This window comes from Macaca thibetana, chromosome 19, assembly GCF_024542745.1.
Source record: "Macaca thibetana thibetana isolate TM-01 chromosome 19, ASM2454274v1, whole genome shotgun sequence".
NCBI classification, from domain to species: domain Eukaryota; kingdom Metazoa; phylum Chordata; class Mammalia; order Primates; family Cercopithecidae; genus Macaca; species Macaca thibetana.
Window position 1 is genome coordinate 20,433,089 of NC_065596.1, and position 18,634 is coordinate 20,451,722.

General features: G+C 53.9%; 2 protein-coding genes across 3 annotated transcripts in view; both read right to left on the reverse strand.

Moving 5' to 3' along the window:
- MRPL54 (mitochondrial ribosomal protein L54) overlaps nt 1-18,634 on the reverse strand; it is a 48,410-nt gene that overhangs the window by 18,308 nt on the left and 11,468 nt on the right. The gene's annotated exons all lie outside the window — the stretch shown is intronic.
- TJP3 (tight junction protein 3) overlaps nt 45-18,634 on the reverse strand; it is a 47,787-nt gene continuing 29,197 nt past the window's right edge. For both annotated transcript variants that reach the window (XM_050770108.1, XM_050770107.1), the window contains exons 7-21: nt 17,564-17,723; nt 17,046-17,154; nt 15,884-15,942; nt 15,267-15,333; nt 14,882-15,038; nt 12,245-12,353; nt 11,771-12,008; nt 10,241-10,452; nt 6,916-7,011; nt 4,559-4,629; nt 3,712-3,922; nt 3,531-3,631; nt 2,486-2,773; nt 679-725; nt 45-276 (exon numbers count right to left, since the gene is read on the reverse strand). In XM_050770108.1, coding sequence (XP_050626065.1) covers nt 174-276; nt 679-725; nt 2,486-2,773; nt 3,531-3,631; nt 3,712-3,922; nt 4,559-4,629; nt 6,916-7,011; nt 10,241-10,452; nt 11,771-12,008; nt 12,245-12,353; nt 14,882-15,038; nt 15,267-15,333; nt 15,884-15,942; nt 17,046-17,154; nt 17,564-17,723 — 2,028 coding nt within the window. In that variant the 3' untranslated portion in view covers nt 45-173. The remainder of the gene's footprint in view (nt 277-678; nt 726-2,485; nt 2,774-3,530; nt 3,632-3,711; nt 3,923-4,558; nt 4,630-6,915; nt 7,012-10,240; nt 10,453-11,770; nt 12,009-12,244; nt 12,354-14,881; nt 15,039-15,266; nt 15,334-15,883; nt 15,943-17,045; nt 17,155-17,563; nt 17,724-18,634) is intronic.

Below are 18,634 nucleotides of genomic sequence, written 5' to 3' on the forward strand. Positions count from 1 at the left end.
GCCCTCTCACCACCTTATCCTTCCCGGAAGCCACTAGAAGCCGGTGCTGTGAAAATACTCTGTTTATTAAAGACCAGGTGGAGGGAGGTGGGGTTGCGGGTTCTGTATGGGAAACTGAGTCCCAGTCCCAGGGAGGGAGAAGGAGGACGGACCAGCTGGCAGCCTGGGAGAGGTCACAGGTCAGTGGCCGGACCCCAGTCGTAGCCTTCTTCATCGGAGGACTCCGCATCGCGGACTCGTGTAAACTTTTTCTTCAGGGCTTCCCGTTCATAGGTTCTGGGGATCAGGAAATAGAATAGATGCTGTGGGTGGGGAGCGTGTGAGCTTTCCCACTGTAAACTGAGGCTGACTGTGCTAGGCACAGTGGGTGTGGGCAGAGATAAGCACATCTGGGCATTCATGGGTAGCGCCTTGTTAACAACTCCTATGCATCCCTCAAAGCCCCAGCTTCAATGTCCTGCCCTTCAAGAAGCCTTCCTAGCTCTCCCAGGAAGTGGATTCCTACTCCCTTGGCCATGATTATATGGGGCTTAGAGAGGCTTTGGCAGGCTCTGTCTTCCCAACTAGGCTAGGGGCACATGAAGGCATAGCTTGGATATAGATCTCCTTATTAACCCCAGAGTCTGAGTCCCAAGGGAAGGGTTGAGGGGCCCCCAGTCTGGAATATGTAGTTCTTACCGCACACTGTCCTGTCGCCACTGACCCTGGGGATGGCTGCTGTCCACCTTGGAGGAGAGGGAGAGAGGAGCTTCAAAATTCCCCCCAGAGCATGGTAAGTCGAGATCAATAACCACCTCCATCCCATCCCCCACGTTGGCCGGGGCCATGCTGCCCAATTGCTAACCCCATGACAAGTCTGCAGGTCATCCCCAAATATAAATGAGAAAACAGGCTGGGATAGGGGAAGGCCTTAGCTGAGACCTCCTAGCCTGTCAGCAAAAGGGGAATTGGGTTTCTCATCTGTGCAGGTCCTCATAGGGCCACTGCCATGAGTTCATGTATGTAAAGGACTTAGTATAGTGGCTGCTCCATATGCGGCCGCCATGGACAGTTGAACAGGTTGGGTACTGCACAACCCTAGGAAAATCATTCTAATCAGAGATGTCATCGATTCATAGATTTTTACATTGACCCAGAGAGGGTGTGGAAGAAGATGCTGAGGCATATACACTAAGAGCTACATACACCTTTGTTAAACACCCAACTACAGCTGGGTGCCATGGTTCACGCCTGTAATCCCAGCACTTTGGGATGCCAAGGCAGGAGGATCACTTGAGCCTAGGAGTTAGAGACCAGCCTGGGCAACATAGCAAGACCACATCTCTGCAAAAAGTGAAAAAAATTAGCTGGGCATGGGTGATGGTGCGTGCTTGTGGTCCCAGCTACTCGGGAGGCTGAGGTGAGAGGATCCCTTTAGCTCAGGAACTGGAGGCTGCTATGAACTATAATTGCACCACTGCACTCCAGCCTGGGCAGCAGGGCAAGACCCTATCTCTAAAATTGAAAAAGTAAAATACATAAATTAGGTAAGTTAGGGCAAGTTCAAAAAAACACGCAACTACTATGTGCCAAGACTTGGGCTGAGTACATTGAGTGCTTGCCACTGCCCTGTGCCACCAAGTCTGATACCATCCACCCTGTGGCCTAGATGAGGAAACAGGTGCAGAGAGAGGTTAAAATGTTGGCTGGAGGCCAGGTGCAGTGGCTCACGCCTGTAATCCCAACACTCTGAGAGGCCCAGGTGGATCACCTGAGGTCAGGAATTGGAGACCAGCCTGGCCAACATGGTGAAACCCTGTCTCTATTAAGAATACCTTAAGAAAAAAAAAATAGCTGGGCATGGTGGTGCTCGCCTGTAATCCCAGCTACCTGGGAGTCTGAGGCAGGAGAACTGCTTGAACACAGGAGGCCAAGGCTGGCGTGAGCCGAGATCATGCCACTGCACTCCAGCCTGGGCGACAGAGTGAAACTCTAACTCAAAAAAAAAAAAAAATGAGGCCGGGTGCAGTGGTTCACGCCTGTAATTCCAGCACTTTGGGGGGCTGAGGCGGGCAGATCACCTGAGGTTGGGAGTTTGAGACCAACCTGACCAACAAGGAGAAACCCTGTCTCTACTAAAAATACAAAATTAGCCAGGCATGGTGGTGCGTGCCTGTAATCCCAGCTACTCAGGAGGCCGAGGCATGAGAATCGCTTGAACCCGGGAGGCGGAGGTTGCGGTGAGCTGAGTTGGCGCCATCGCACTCCAGCCTGGGCAACAAAAGCGAAACTCCGTCTCAAAAAAAAAGAAAAAAAAAAATGGCTGCAAGTTGCTCAGTGCCACGTGGCTCTTAGCTACCCCAGGTCTGAGTCCCGGAAACCGATTTGACCAGGGAAGCGGTTTGTTGGCGTCCTGGTAGAAAACAGGCTCCCCAGTGTGTGTCTGCTCTGTGCCAGCGTCCCTGCCAGAGACCTTTCCCAGGACTGCCCCCCATGCCCCACGCACCTGGGCCCCCTGATGAGCCAAGATTCTCCCACGATCCCTTGGGCTCTGAGGCTCATCTGCCTGCACAGGCTCCGAGGACCGGGCCAGGGCTGGAGCCGGGGGCTCATCATCCATATCTGTGTAGGGCCCCCCCTCGCCGTCCGTGTAGCCCTCGCCGTCTGTGTACGCGCCGCCCTCGCCGTCTGTCTCGTAGTCGCTGTTAACACGGCTGTCACAGCTGAGGTCAGCGGAGCTGTCGGCCAGGCCGCGGTGGGGGAGGTCTAGGTTGTCCTCCAAGGAACCTTCCAGCTGTGGGGTGGGTGTGGATGCTGCAGCTGGCCCCGGCCAGGACCCCAGCCGCCACCCACGACAGCCCCCACCTTCAAACTCCAGTCCCAAATCGAGACGATCCTGGAGCCTCTAGCCTCAGTGGAGGCTTCACTGTTGACTCCAGGATTAATTGTATTCATTGACCCTTCACCTGAGAGGCTCAGCCCCCAAATCCAAGCTGAGCCCTAAACCTTGACTCCAGCACCAAGAGAAGACTCGTCTCTCTCTCAAAACAGCTCCTCCAGGCCGGGCGCAGTGATTCAGGCCTGTCATCCCAGCACTTTGAGAGGCTGAGGCGGGCGGATCACCTGAGGTCAGGAGTTCGAGACCAGCCTGGCCAACATGGTGAAACCTTGTCTCTGCTAAAAATACAAAAATTAGCTGGGCGTGGTGGCGCTCGTCTGTAGTCCCAGCTACTCGGGAGGCTGAGGCAGAAGAATCACTTGAACCCAGGAGGCAGAGGTTGCAGCAAGCTGAGACCACACCACTGCACTCCAGCCTGGGTGACATAATGAGACTCCATCTCAAATCAAACAACAACAAAAAACAGCTCCTCCAATCTCATCTCATCCAAGTTCCAGTCCAACACCCTTGTCTCAGGTCCCATCTTGACTCTGGCCAGAATCCTGACCCCTGAGCAAAACCTAACTCCCGACAGAGGCCCCAAACCCCAGCTGGGCCTGCACGGGGTCTGTGGGGCCCCCCTGTCCCCGACCCACCCTCACCACGGCAGTACCTGATCTTCCGCTGTCCAGATGGGCCGCGTCTGCTGCTCTCGAATGATGGCCTTGAGCTCCTGGTACCAGGTGTCACTCGTGCCATTCAGAGGGATGGTGGCTGCAGGGAGGAGACATTAGTATGCGCGGGAGACGCAGGCTGGGGCCCACCCGCCTACCCTGGGACACGCAGCCCCACACCTGTGAAGAGGTGGCTGCTGTGTTTCCGCAGCTTCTGGGCTTGTGCGTAGAGGCGGCGGGTGCTGCGGCGGGAGGCAGGCGCCAGCCACTGGCGCAGCGCCTTGAGGGCCGGCCGGCTCTCGGGCATGAAGAAGACCACGATGGGGTAGTACTGCACATAGTTGAGGCGCTCGATGGCGGAGGGGGTCACATCCAGGAGCGCGTGCTTGTCCTGGGCCAGGCCCGCGGAGGTTGGGGAGAGGGGGATTGCAGCAGGGTAAACAGAGAAAGATGGAAAGATGAAGAGTCTGAGGTCAGAGTGGACCCCAGTCTCTCACATCCACAGGCTAGCATGCTAGGGATGAGGGTAGTAATAGCTCAGGGCACAGCATCTTGGCAGACAGAGAGAAAGATGGAAAGATGAAGAGTCTGAGGTCAGAGTGGACCCCAGTCTCTCACATCCACAGGCTAGCATGGTGGGGATGGTGGTGGTAATAGCCTAGGGCACAGCATCTTGGCAGACAGAGAGAAAGATGGAAAGATGAAGAGTTTGAGGTCAGAGTGGACCCCAGCCTCTCACATCCACAGGCTAGCATGGTGGGGATGGTGGTGGTAATAGCCCAGGCCACAGCATCTTGGGCATCAAAGCCCCAACTTTCTCTGCCTGTGCCCAGGGCTGAGTGCTGTTTGACTCCGGGAAGCCCTTGTCTCTCTTGGGCCTCCTGCCTCACAAAGCCTCCGAAAGGGGCTCCATGGGAGACTGCACTTGTGGGGTGTGGGCTGAGAACAGGTCAGAACATTCAGTTGGACGCCCAGGCCTCGGTTTCCCCCATCCATGAAATGGGACCCGTAGCAGGACCCGGCTTACTTTTTCTGCAATCAGCCGCACAGTCTCCAGTTTGATGATCTTGGAGGGGCTGTCCGTCCTGGACACAGTCTCTGAGGAGGGGAAACAGGACCACCAGCTTCAGGAGGGCAGCCCCCGGCCCCTCAAATTCACACCTACCTGCCCCTCCCCTGCTCAAGAAACGACCAGGCTCCCCATTGCCCTGGAGAGAAATCCTAACAGCAGCAGCAACTCCTGTTGGCCAAGTGCCAGGCACTGCACTCACATCCCCTCCTGACCTCAAGCTCTCACGTCCTCCTGAGGAGTGGGTGGCTGGTACTGGCCCATGTGGCAGGTGGGGAAACTGAGGCTCAGAGACAAAAGGCTACTTGCTCAAGGTCGCACAGTCAGAGGCCAGACACTGAGCCTGAGCTGCAACCCCTGGCTCTCCCAAACTCAGTCCCAACTCCAGGGTTCTGCTCAGGCTACAACCCCACAGGAAGCTCCACTCTTGCCGATATCTGTCTTCTAGGATCTGAGAGGAGCACTGCTTCCTCCAGGAAGCCCTCCTGGATTGTGCAAAGTTTCAGGAAGGAGACACAGCCTGGCATGGAGGGGTTCAAGGAGGGAGACATGACCTCATCCCCTCTTTTTGTTTTGGTTAAAGACGTAAAATCGTCAGGGTGCAGTGGCTCAAGCCTGTAATCCCACCACTTTGGGAGGCCAAGGCGGGTGGATCACCTGAGGTCAAAAGTTCAAGACCAGCCTGGCCAAACAGCAAAACCCCATCTCTACTAAAAATACAAAAATTAGCCAGGCATGGTGGCACGTGCCTATAATTCCAGCTACTGGGGGGCTGAGGCAGGGGGATCACTTGAACCTAGGAGCGGAGGTTGCAGTAAGCCAAGATACTGCCACTGCACTCCAGCCTGGGCAACAGAGCAAGACTCCGACTCAAAAAAAAAAAAACAAAAAACAAAAAAACCGTAAAATTTGCATCTTTTTTAATTAAAAAATTCTTTTTTCTTTTATAGAAATGTGATTTTGCTATGTTGCCCAGGCTGGTCTCAAACTCCTAGGCTCAAGTCATCCTCACACCTTGGTCTCCCAAAGTGCTGAGTTAAATGTGAGCCACCACACCCAGCCAAAATTTGCAATCTTAACTATTTTTTGTGTTTTGTTTTGAGACAGAGTCTCCCTCTGTCACCCAGGCTGGAGTGCAGTGGTGTGATCTCCGCTCACTGCACCCTCCGCCTCTCGGGTTCAAGCGATTCTCCTGCCTCAGCTTCCTGAGTAGCTGAGATTACAGGCATGTGCCACCACATCCAGCTAATTTTTTGTGTTTTTAATAGAGACGGGATTTCACCATGTTGGCCAGGCTAGTCTTGAATTCCTGACCACTGCGCCCAGCCTCCTAGTTAGTCTATCTTGTTTTTCTTTTCTTTTTTTTTTTTTTTTTTTTTGAGATGAAGTCTCACTCCGTCGCCAGGCTGGAGTGCAGTGGCGTGATCTCAGCTCACTGCAACCTCTGCCTCACGGGTTCAAGCAATTCTCCTGCCCCAGCCTCCCAAGTAGCTGGGACTATGGGCGCCTGCCGCCACACCTAGCTAATTTTTGTATTTTTAGGAGAGACGGGGTTTCACCATGTTAGCCAGGATGGTCTCAATCTCTTGACCTCGTGATCCGCCCGCCTCGGCCTCCCAAAGTGCTGGGATTACAGGCGTGAGCCACTGTGCCAGTTGTTTTTATACTTGTTAATTTGGAGTCTTCTCCAGGGACCTTGCCTGTCCTGTTCGCTGCTGTCTCAGAAGATCAATAAATTTCTCTTAAACAAATAACAGGTGGCACTTTGCCTCAACTGGCAATGGCTACCTGGTGAACTGTATTAAGAAGGATGTAGGCCGGGCGCAGTGGCTCACACCTGTAATCCCAGTACTTTGGGAGGCCTAGGAGAGCGGATCACGAGGTCAGGAGATCGAGACCATCCTGGCTAACACGGTGAAACCCCGTCTCTACTAAAAAATACAAAAAATTAGCCAGGCGCGGTGGTGGGCGCCTGTAGTCCCAGCTACTCAGGAGGCTGAGGCAGGAGAATAGCATGAACCCGGGTGGCGGAGCTTGCAGTGAGCCGAGATTGCGCCACTGCACTCCAGCCTGGGCCACAGAGCCAGACTCCATCTCAAAAAAAAAAAAAAAAAAAAAAGAAGGATGTGGAGGTTCTATCCAGACAAACGGTGCCAAGATGGATTGAGGCTATCTGGCTTGGGTATTGGAGGGGGCACTGGTGGCCCATCTGCTTCTTATTTGCCGTCATTATTCTGACTCTCCGCCCACCCCCCACAAAAAACCAGTCGTGAAACGATTCATCAACGAGGTTTCCAGGGGATCTGGAGTCTCACCCGCAATTTCAAACTGGTCAGGCATCTCAGCAGTCAACTTCTGCATAGCAATGTCGGCCACAGGTCCCAGGATCACCACCGGCCGCTTGAAACTGGCTGAGGGGCAGACACAGTGAAAGAATCAGGGTCCCATTTGCCGTTAAAGACAGCTAGTGTGTTGTACAAACCCCTCCACTTCCTTATAGTAAACAGCCTATTTAGCTAGGACCATAGCTGCCCAGCCAAAGACTACATCTCCCAGTATCCCTTGCAGCTAGGATGGCCATGTGACCAAATACTGGCCAATGGAACACAAGCAGAATTGATGTGTGCATTTCTGGGTTCCGCCTTCAAGGGCAGGAATAAGCCCCTCTCCAGCCTTCATTTCCTTTCTCCCTGGCTGTAGGGCCTCTTTGAGCAGTTGAACCTAGCTAACTCATTGGTCAGGAGACTACAACCTGAGGGCCACATCTGGCCCACAGCATGTGTTTGTAAATAAAGTTTTATCAAAACACAGTGACGGCCATTTCTTTATGTCCTGTCTATGGCTACCTTTGAGCAGAGCTGAGTAGTTCTGCCAGAGACTAGCCCACAAAGCCTAAAATAGTTACTGTGTGATCCTTTGCAGGAAAAGTATGTTGACACCTGGCCTACCAGATACACCGTTTTACCACTGAAGAAACAGTCTCAGAGCATCTTGAGGGGAGAAAAGTGGCAGCCCAGGATCTTTGCAATTTAATCCTTCTCCTTCTCCCTTTCTTTCATTTTATTTACTTTTTTTTTTTTTTGAGACGGAGTCTAGCTCTGTCACCCAGGCTGGAGTGCAGTGGCGCTATCTTGGCTCACTGCAACCTCTGCCTCCCAGGTTCACACGACTCTCCTGCCTCAGCCTCCTGAGTAGCTGGGATTACAGGTACATGCCACCTTGCCCAGCTAATTTTTGTATTTTTAGTAGAGACGGGGTTTCACAATGTTGGTCAGGCTGATCTCGAACTCCTGACCTCATGATCCGCCCACCTTGGCCTCCCAAAGTGCTGGGATTACAGGCATGAGCCACTACGTCTGGCCTATTTACTTATTTTTTTGAGATGGAGTCTCGCTCTGTCGCCCAGGCTGGAGTGCAGTGGCGTGATCTCGGCTCACTGCAAACTCCGCCTCCCAGGTTCATGCCATTCTTCTGCCTCAGTCTCCCTAGTAGCTGGGACTACAGGCACCCGCCACCATGCTCTGCTAATTTTTTGTATTTTTAGTAGAGACAGGGTTTCACTGTGTTAGCCAGGATGGTCTCAACTCCTGACCTCGTGATCCACCCGCCTCAGCCTCCCAAAGTGCTCGGATTACAGGTGTGAGCCACCATGTCCAGCCGACACAAATAGATTTTTAAGGAAAGAACCCCCTTCCTCTCTCCTTCTGTCCCGTAAAATAACCCAAAAGTTTGGGGGTTTTTTTGTATTTTTGGTTTTTTTGAGATGGAGTTTTGCTCTTGTCGCTTAGGCTGGAGTGCAGTGATGTGACCTCGACTCACAACCTCTGCCTCCCAGGTTCAAGCAATTCTCCTCCCTCAGCCTCCCAAACTATCGGGAGGGGACTACAGGCTCCTGCCACCACACCTGGCTAATTTTTTGTATTTTTAGTAGAGATGCGGTTCCACCATGTGGGCCAGGCTGGTCTCGAGCTCCTGACCTCAGGTGATCCACCCGCCTCAGCCTCCCAAACTATTGGGATTACAGGTGTGAGCCATAGCACCCAGCTGCAAAAGTATTTTTGATAGAAGGAGAATGTGGTTAGAAACATGTCTTTTTTTTTTTTTTTTGAGACGGAGTCTCGCTCTGTCGCCCAGGCTGGAGTGCAGTGGCCGGATCTCAGCTCACTGCAAGCTCCGCCTCCCGGGTTCACGCCATTCTCCTGCCTCAGCCTCCCGAGTAGCTGGGACTACAGGCGCCCGCCACCTCGCCCGGCTAGTTGTTTTTTTTGTATTTTTTTAGTAGACACGGGGTTTCACCGCGTTAGCCAGGATGGTCTCGATCTCCCGACCTCGTGATCCGCCCGTCTTGGCCTCCCAAAGTGCTGGGATTACAGGCTTGAGCCACCGCGCCCGGCCTGTCTTTTTTTTTTTTTTTTTTTAAAGACAGTGTCAATCTGCGGCCCAGGCTGGAGTGCAGTGGTGCGATCATAGCTCACTGCAACCTGGACCTCTTGGGCTCAAGCGATCTTCGTGCCTCAGCCTCCCAAGTAGCTGGGACTATAGGTACGCACCACCATGCCCAACTATCTTTTTAAATTTGATGTAGAGGCCGGGCACGTTGGCTCACGCCTGTAATCTCAACACTTTGGGAGGCTGAGGCGGGTGGATCATGAGATCAGGAGTTCAAGGCCAGCCTGGTGAAACCCTGTCTCTACCAAAAATACAAAAAAATTAGCTGGGCGTGGTGATGGGCACCTGTAATCCCAGTTACTCAGGAGGCTGAGGCAGGAGAATAGCTTGAATCAGGGAGGCAGGGGTTGCAGTGAGCTAAGATCACGCTATTGCACTCTAGCCTAAGACTCTGTCTAAAAAAAAATTAAAAAGTAAATAAATAGGCTGGGCGCGGTGGCTCAAGCCTGTAATCCCAGCACTTTGGGAGGCCGAGATGGGCGGATCACAAGGTCAGGAGATCGAGACCATCCTGGCTAACACGGTGAAACCCCGTCTCTACTAAAAATACATTTAAAAAAATTAGCCAGGCGCGGTGGCGGGTGCCTGTAGTCCCAGCTACACAGGAGGCTGAGGCAGGAGAATGGTGTGAATCCGGGAAGCAGAGCTTGCAGTGAGTGGAGATCACGCCACTGCACTGCAGCCTGGGCAACAGAGCAAGATTCCGTCTCAACACAGTGAAACCCCGTCTCTACTAAAAATACAAAAAATTAGCCGGGCGTGGTGGCGGCGCCTGTAGTCTCAGCTACACGGGAGGCTGAGGCAGGAGAATGGCGGGAACCCGGGAGGCGGAGCTTGCAGTGAGCTGAGATCCGGCCACTGCACTCCAGCCTGGGCGACAGAGCGAGACTCCGCCTCAAAAAAAAAAAAAAAAAAAAAAAAGATTCCGTCTCAAAAATAAAAAATAAAATAAAAAGTAAATAAATAAATAGATTTGATGTAGAGATGTAGTCTTGCTTTACTGCCTAGGCTGGTCTGGGACTCCTGGCCTCAGCGATCCTCCTACCTCAGCCTCCCAAAGTGTCAGGATTATAGGTGTGAGCCACCACGCCCGGCCAAGACTGTGCCTTTTAGAGGCTGGATGTGAGGGAACAGGTGCACCAGGACCTCTGTGTGAGGCCTCCCCAGGGCCCCTCCCACCCCGGGCCCCACCTTCTCGAAGCACCACTCGTTCATAGGGCGGGTAGTGGCCCTGTCGGGTCAGAGCTGAGAGGTCCTCGCGGCTCCGCTGACTGGTCTTCTTGGCTCCTCGACGAAGACCCCGCAGCCGCCAGAACTCGGCCCGAGCATTGGAGCCCACGGAGGAGCCCGGCCCGATTCCCACGGCCCTCTGGGCAGCTTCCAGGCTGGCCAGCTGCTCCGCCCTGGGGAGGAGAGGGGACAGTACTGAGCATTGGGGTCAGCAGCATCGCGGCCCCAAAGGTATCCTCGTCCTACCCCTCGGAGCCTGTGGACGGGCCACTTTGTATGGCAAATGGGACTCTGCAAATGAGATGATGATGATGATGATTATTTTTTTTTTTTTTTTTTTTTTTTTTTTTTGAGACGGAGTCTCGCTCTGTCGCCCGGGCTGGAGTGCAGTGGCCAGATCTCGGCTCACTGCAAGCTCCGCCTCCCGGGTTCACGCCATTCTCCTGCCTCAGCCTCCTGAGTAGCTGGGACTACAGGCGCCCGCCACCTCGCCCGGCTAGTTTTTTTTTTGTATTTTTTTTTTTTTTTTTTTTTTTTGAGACGGAGTCTCACGCTGTCGCCCAGGCTGGAGTGCAGTGGCGCGATCTCGGCTCACTGCAAGCTCCGCCTCCCGGGTTCCCGCCATTCTCCTGCCTCAGCCTCCTGAGTAGCTGGGACTACAGGCGCCCGCCACCGCGCCCGGCTAATTTTTTGTATTTTTAGTAGAGACGGGGTTTCACTGTGGTCTCGATCTCCTGACCTTGTGATCCGCCCGCCTCGGCCTCCCAAAGTGCTGGGATTACAGGCTTGAGCCACCGCGCCCGGCCTTTTTTTTGTATTTTTTATTAGAGACGGGGTTTCACCGTGTTAGCCAGGATGGTCTCGATCTCCTGACCTCGTGATCCGCCCGTCTCGGCCTCCCAAAGTGCTGGGATTACAGGCTTGAGCCACCGCGCCCGGCCTTATTTTGGGTTTTTTTGAGACAAAGTCTTGCTCTGTTGTCCATGCTGGAGTGGGGCTGGAGTGCAGTGGCACAGTCTCAGCTCACTACAACCTCTGCCTCCTGGGTTCAAGCGATTCTCCTGCCTCAGCCTCCCGAGTAGCTGGGATTACAGGCGCCCACCACCGTGCCCGGCTAATTTTTCTTTTTTTAAGACGGAGTCTCACTCTGTCACCCAGGCTGGAGTGCAGTGGCGGGATCTCGGCTCACTGCAAGCTCCGCCTCCCGGGTTCACGCCATTCTCCTGCCTCAGCCTCCCGAGTAGCTGGGACTACAGGCGTCTGTCACCAACCTGGCTTTTTATTTTTCTGTATTTTTAGTAGAGATGGGGTTTCACCGTGTTAGCCAGGATGGTCTCAATCTCCTGACCTCATGATCCACCCGCCTCGGCCTCCCAGAGTGCTGGGATTACAGGCGTGAGCCACAGCACCTGGCCGATATCGAGCCCATTTCTAACGGGGAGACTGAGGCTGAAGCAGAAGGGCCCCGCTGCAGGGGTGCGCAGTCCCCACCTGCTCTGGTTGGGAATGATGCCCCGCTCTTGCTCCCGCAGGTCGCGACCCATGCGCACCGCCAGCCAGTGGCCTCCCCGCGCGTGGCTCTGCTCAGGGCCCGGGTACAGCGTGTCCAGCACGTGGAAGACGTCGCCACGGGTGAAGCCCAGGCCGGATGGTGGGCTGGGCTCCAGCTCAAAGTGCGTGCGGATGTAGAAGGAGTCACCCACGTGGGACTGCACCATTTTCCAGAAAACTGGGGAGAGCAGAAGGCCGCATGAGCTGCCTGATCTGAGCCCTCCCCTGCGGAGAGTGGGTCTGGCTGGAGGGAACCCACCCAGGAGACTTGGGCACTGTCCCTGCAGGGGCTGGGGAGAGGGATGGAGGGTGCAGAGATGCAGATTCAACCACACCCCTGCACTCGCCACCAGGCCACACAGCCAGGTCCTCCCCCCGACACACACAGGCACACCCACATCCACGCGCACTCACTGTCCTGCTTCTGCTGCGTCACCAGCTCCATCTCCTCGCCCGGTGGCAGCCCCAGCAGGAACTGCACCGCCTCCTCCCGTGTCAGGTTCTGGAATGGCACATCATTCACCTGCCAGAAAGCGGGTGCAGCTATAGACCAAGCTCCAGTACCTCCTGGTCGTGCACGAGATCCTGGACCTTCCTCTGGGCAAAACTCAGCCCCAACGGCTTCTGGAGCTGCTTCCAAGGGCCCCGGCAGTTCCCAGAGGGCTTTCTGACTGGGGTATCACCCTATGGCTGTGTGATGTGTGACACAGATAGCTGGTGGCATCATAAGGATACAAGGCTTTTGACACAGAAACAGGGGCACAGGCACTGCGCTGGCCCTCAGATAACCAAGTCATGGTGGGTTGTATCAAAACATGGGAACAGAAGTCATGACATGGAGCTCGGTGGAAACTGTGAAATGCTCAAAAGAATTCAGACATAATCACAGTAGTCACAGGGACAACAATATATGGACACACAGTGGGTCACAGATGCCTACCATCAGGATCATGACAAGGACAACAATATACGGATGCAGCCAATGGATATAGCCACCTGCTCTCAGGGTCGCGACAGGGACAGCAATATACAGACACAGCCACCTGCTCTTGGGGTTGTGACAGGGACAGCAATATACAGACACAGACACCTGCTCTTGGGGTCATAACAGGGACAGCAATATATGTGCACAGCCTGTGGACACAGACACCTGCTCTCAGGGTCGTGACATGGACAGCAATATACAGACACAGCCACCTGCTCTCAGGGTCACGACAGGGACAGCAATATACAGACACAGCCACCTGCTCTCAGGGTCACGACAGGGACAGCGATACACACAGCCACCTGCTGCTCTCAGAGTCATGACAGGGACAGCAATATACAGACACAGCCACCTGCTTTTGGGGTTGTGACAGGGACAGCAATATACAGACACAGCCACCTGCTCTTGGGGTTGTGACAGGGAGAGCAATATACAGACACAGACACCTGCTCTCAGAGTCACGACAGGGACAGCAATATACAGACACAGCCACCTGCTCTTGGGGTCATAACAGGGACAGCAATACACGTGCACAGCCTGTGGGCACAGACACCTACTCTCGGGGTCATGACATGGATGTCAAGGTTAGAATCCCACAAGCAAACTGAGCAGAAATACACTAAAAAATACCATGACCCTCAGGCAACTTGGCATCAAGTTGTCACCCAGCCAGTGGGCCGAGGACATGGAAAGTGGGGAGCTGTGACTCCCTCACGAATCACAACTCACACTGCAAGGTCAAGACACAAACAAGGTCATGGGAGCAAACTGGGGGTGCGACTTGGTGAGTGAACTTGTGCAAGTGACAGGGGAGACAGCCTGGGGATGAGATGAGGCAAGGACAGAGACAGGGCGATGATGGATCCTGGAGGTAGTTATGACACTGTCATGAAGGCAGGACCCAAGCAAGGTCACAACACAGACACAGGGGGTGGTGGCACAGAAAATGACTGTACGTGGACATGGAGATCATACGAGAATGATCCGTGACCTGACCACATGATTAGGACATCCGAGACGGTCATGACACAGTCAACACAGCCATGTCAGGAACAAGAAGACTGTGACCCAGACAAGGTCATGACATAGGCAATGAGGTTTTGGCCCAGACAAAGTCCTGACGTTGATAACAAGGAGACGGTGACATTGATAACAAGGTTGTCACATGGACAAGGTCATATGACATGAACAAGAAGATTGTAACCCAGGATGGGCACAGTGGCCCACACCTGTAATCCCAGCACTTTGGGAAGGTGAGGTGGGTGGATCACTTGAGGCCAGGAGTTCAAGACCAGCCCGGCCAACACGGTGAAACCCCATCTCTACTAAAAATACAAAAATTAGCTGGGCGTGGTGGCGCACGCCTGTAATCCCAGCTACTTGGGAGGCTGAGGCAGGATGATCCCTTGAACCCGGGAGGCGGAGGTTGTAGTGAGCCGAGATCACACCACTGCACTCCAGCCTGGGTGTCAGAGCAAGACTCCATCTCAAAAAAAAAAAGTTAGCCAGGCGCAGTGGCTTATGCCTGTAATCTCAGCTACTTGGGAAGCTGAGGCAGGTGGATCACCTGAGGTCAGGAGTTTGAGACCAGCCTGGCCAATATGGCGAAAACTCATCTCTACTAAAAATATAAAAATCAGCCGGGCGTGGTGGTGGGCACCTGTAATCCCAGCTACTTAGGAGGTGAGGCAGAAGAATCGCTTGAGCCTGGCAGGCGGAGGTTGTGGTGAGCCGAGATCGCACCATTGCACTGCAGCCTGGGCAACAAGAGCAAAACTCCGTCTCAAAAACAAACAAACAAAAAAGATGAACTCGGATACGGTCAAGGCACAGACAAGGAGGCTGTGACTGGACGATGACGTCATGACCTGGAAGATAAGGTCTTGACATCAGCCAGATCGTGACACAGCCAAGGGGACATTGAAATGTTGAAATACGCATCTGGGGTCTCAACAGTCCCCAGGGTGGACCCAAGGGGAGGACCCACAGGTTTTAGCAAACAAGGGCAGGACCTAGCACACGACACGCCCATGACCGGTGGGGCTGGCCGGCTGCCCCGGGAGTACCCGCAAGATCTGATCTCCCTCCTGGATGCCCTGTCCGTCGGCCGGGCTGCCCGCCTGCACCCCGGACACGAAGATGCCCACGTCATTGCCCCCGGCCAGCCGCAGCCCGATGCTCTTGCCCTTGAGGAAGCGGACCACCCGCGTGTCGGGGCTGTACCTGCAAGGGGAGGCAGAGGTGGGGTCAGACCAGAGTGGGCGGACAGGGGGAGGGCTCAGCATTGTCCTTGGGAAACCCCCACCCCCTCCAGGCCTCAGTTTCCCCCAAATCCCCAATTAATTGTCCCACTCAACACAAGGGATACAAGCAGGCAGGACTGCGCTGATGAGGGAGGCAGCCTGGGATGCAGGAGTTTCGAGCGGGTGGGCTTTCTTCTGGCGCACATACCCGCGATCCTCCATGCTCTGGCTGCTGGGCACTCTGTAGATGTCATAGCTGCTTTCCCTGGGCAACTCTGAAAGGGAAAAGCCAGTCTTTCCCCAGCACACTGGCTCGGTCCAGTCTCCAAACCTTTGCTTTATGTCCTCATCCTGGAAGGACCGTCACCCACCTCGAGTCCTTCTCAGGAAACCATGTCTCACCACTTAGGCTCAGGCCAACCTCCCCTGGCTCTGCCTGGCACAGCCTTGCTGTCGGGGATCAGAAATATCAGGGATTGGCCGGGCGCGGTGGCTCACGCCTGTAATCCCAGCACTTTGGGAGGCCGAGGGGGGTGGATCACAAGATCAGGAGTTCAACACCAGCCTGGCCAAGATGGTGAAACACCGTCTCTACTAAAAATACAAAAAAATTAGCTGGGCGTGGTGGCGGGCGCCTGTAATCCCAGCTACTCCGGAGGCTGAGGCAGAGAACTGCTTAAACCTGGAGGGGCGGAGGTTGCAGTGAGCTGAGATGGCGCCTCTGCACCCCAGCCTGGGCAACAGAGGGAGACTGTGTCTCAAAAAAAAAAAGAAATATCAGGGACAGGGGTGCTCAGAGTCACCACCCACCTGCCTGTTGCTCACCTGGTTCCGAGATGGTTCTGGAATCGACTGAACTTTCCCGCCGAAGCCGGGGGCTCTCCCTGGTGGGGAACACATTGGGAGTGAGGCAGGGGTGGAGGTCAAGGGGCCATTTTAGAAAGAATTTTAGGCCGGCTGCGGTGGTTCACGCCTGTAATCCTAGCATTTTGGGAGGTCGAGGCGGGTGGATCACCTGAGGTCAGGAGTTCAAGACCAGCCTGGCCAACGAGGTTAAACCCCGTCTCTACAAAAATATAAAAATTAGGCAGGCATGATGGTGGGTGTCTGTAATCCCAGCTACGCAGGAGGTTAAGGCAGGAGAATCGCTTGAACCCGGGAGGCAGAGGTTGCAGTGAGCCAAGATCACGCCATTGCACTCCAGCCTGGGCGACAGAACAAGACCTTGTCTCCAAAAAAACAAATAAATAAACAAAATAAAAAGAATTTTAATTTATCTGGGCTGGGCATGGTGGCTCACACGTGTAATCCCAGTACTTTGGGAGGCTGAGACAGGCCAAATGCTTGAGCCCAGGAGTTCAAGACCAGCCTGGGCAACATAGCTGGGCAACACAGCCCCCATGTCTACCAAAAATACGAAAATTAGCCAGTCTCACATGACTCAGTCTCAAAACAAATAAATAAATAGAGGAAAAAAAAATTTTTTTTGAGACGGAGTTTTGCTGTGGTCGCCCAGGCTGGAGTGTAATGACATGATGTCGGCTCACTGCAAACTCCATTTCCTGAGTTCAAGTGATTCTTCTGCCTCAGCCTCCCAAGTAGCTGGGATTACAGGCACCTGGCACCACGCCGGGCTAATTTTGGTATTTTAGTAGAGATGGGGTTTCACCATGTTGGGCCAGGCTGGTCTCGAACTCCTGTCCTCAGATGATCCACCTTCCTCGGCTTCCCAAAGTGCTGAGATTACAGGCGTGAGCCACCACTCCCAGCCTAAGGCAGAGTTTGATACTAAGAAGTGGGGTGCTGCTGTAACCAACACCTACAAATGTGGACACGGCTTTGGAGCTGGGTAATGGGTAGAGGCTGGAGGTATTTGGAGGCACGTGCTAGAAATACAGGTCTGCATCCTCAAGGTTACCCCCAGTTGGAAAGCTACCCCCGCATTCCCCTCTCCCTCCCACCGACTATTCTGACGGGTGATACTTACACGGGAGAGTCGGTCTGGCTGGCCTCAGGGCTCTGCTGAGCATGCCGGGGTGGTGGCGGGATGTGGGATGGTGGCGCCTGCGATAGCTCCGAGGTGAGGTCCGAGATGTCTGCAGGGGGAGAGGACATCTCATCAGCCATGGTCACGCCTTCCGGACTGGACCCATTTTACAGAGGGGCATATCAAGACCCCTCTAAACAAAGGGCCCCAGACCAAAGTCAGAAGCTCAGTTAGAATATTCAGCTCTGGAGGTGGGCACGGTGGCTCACGCCTATAATCCCAGCTACTCAGGAGGCTGAGGCATGAGAATCACTTGAACCCAGGAGGCGGAGTTTGCAGTGAGCCAAGATCGTCCCCCCTGTACTCCTGACTTTCTGTGTGGCCTTCGGCAAGTTCCTGCCACTCTCTGAGCCTCTAGGGACCAGGCTCACTGGTTCGTCCTTGGCCCTGCCTGGGGCTTCCCGCCTTCCCTGCCGTCCATTCAACCCCCTCCCAAGGCCTACCCTCTGCGTCCTCACCCTCCAACGGCGAGCTGTCGCTGTCACTGACGGCAGGCGGAATGTTCACCAGGAACTGCCCGCGATCTCTCAGCACCAGCAGGCTTAGCTTCCCTTCCGACTTCTCGATCAGTCGCCGGGTGTCACTCAGTGACAGGTTCTGGCTGGACACCCCGTTGATCTGAAAGGGACCAGGAATGAAAGAGAGGAAGTGAGTTAATGAGAGACAGGAGACAGTAGAAATAGTTTGGTGGGGGAACTAGAAACAGACAATTCCCCCAGGGGTTGCTAAAAACAGACACACCCTAAGGAAAATGTTAGAATTGGATTCCTGCTGTGAGTGGAGACCCCACCAAGAACTAAGCACTGAATTCTAGAAACAGAAAATGTTCCTTAGAACATCCAGGGGTGGGAGACACCGGAGAAAATGAGAAACAGGTTGACTCTCCTTTCTTACCAAAAGTGGAAATTTCTCAGGGGATACTAGGAACAGATGTGAGGGTGACATTATAAACAACTCTAATTGGAGGAGAAGGAGTATCAGATACTTAAAAGATACTAGAAATACACAATCTTCTGGGACATAACTAGAAACAGACATTTAAGGCTGGGCGCAGTGGCTCACGCCTGTAATGCCAGCACTTTGGGAGGCAGAGGCAGATGGATCACTTGAGGTCAGGAGTTCGAGACCAGCCTGGCCAACATGGTGAAACTCCCTCTCTACTAAAAATACAAAAATTAGCAGGGCATGGTGGTGGGCGCCTGTGGTCCCAGCTACTCAGGAGACTGAGACAGGAGAATCACTTTAACCCGGGAGGCAGAGGTTGCAGTGAGCCGAGATCCCACCACTGCACTCCAGCCTGGGTGACAGAGAAACACTCCATATCAAAAAAAAAAAAAAAAAAAGAAAGAAAGAAAAAAAAAAAAGTCATCTGGAGGTAGATTAGAAACACACAATTCCTAGAAAGAACTTAATGTCAGCCGGGTGCAGTGGCTCATGCCTGTAATCTCAGCACTTTGGGAGGCCGGCCGAGATCGCGCCATTGCACTCCAGCCAGGGCAACAAGAGCAAAACTCCGTCTCAAAAAAAAG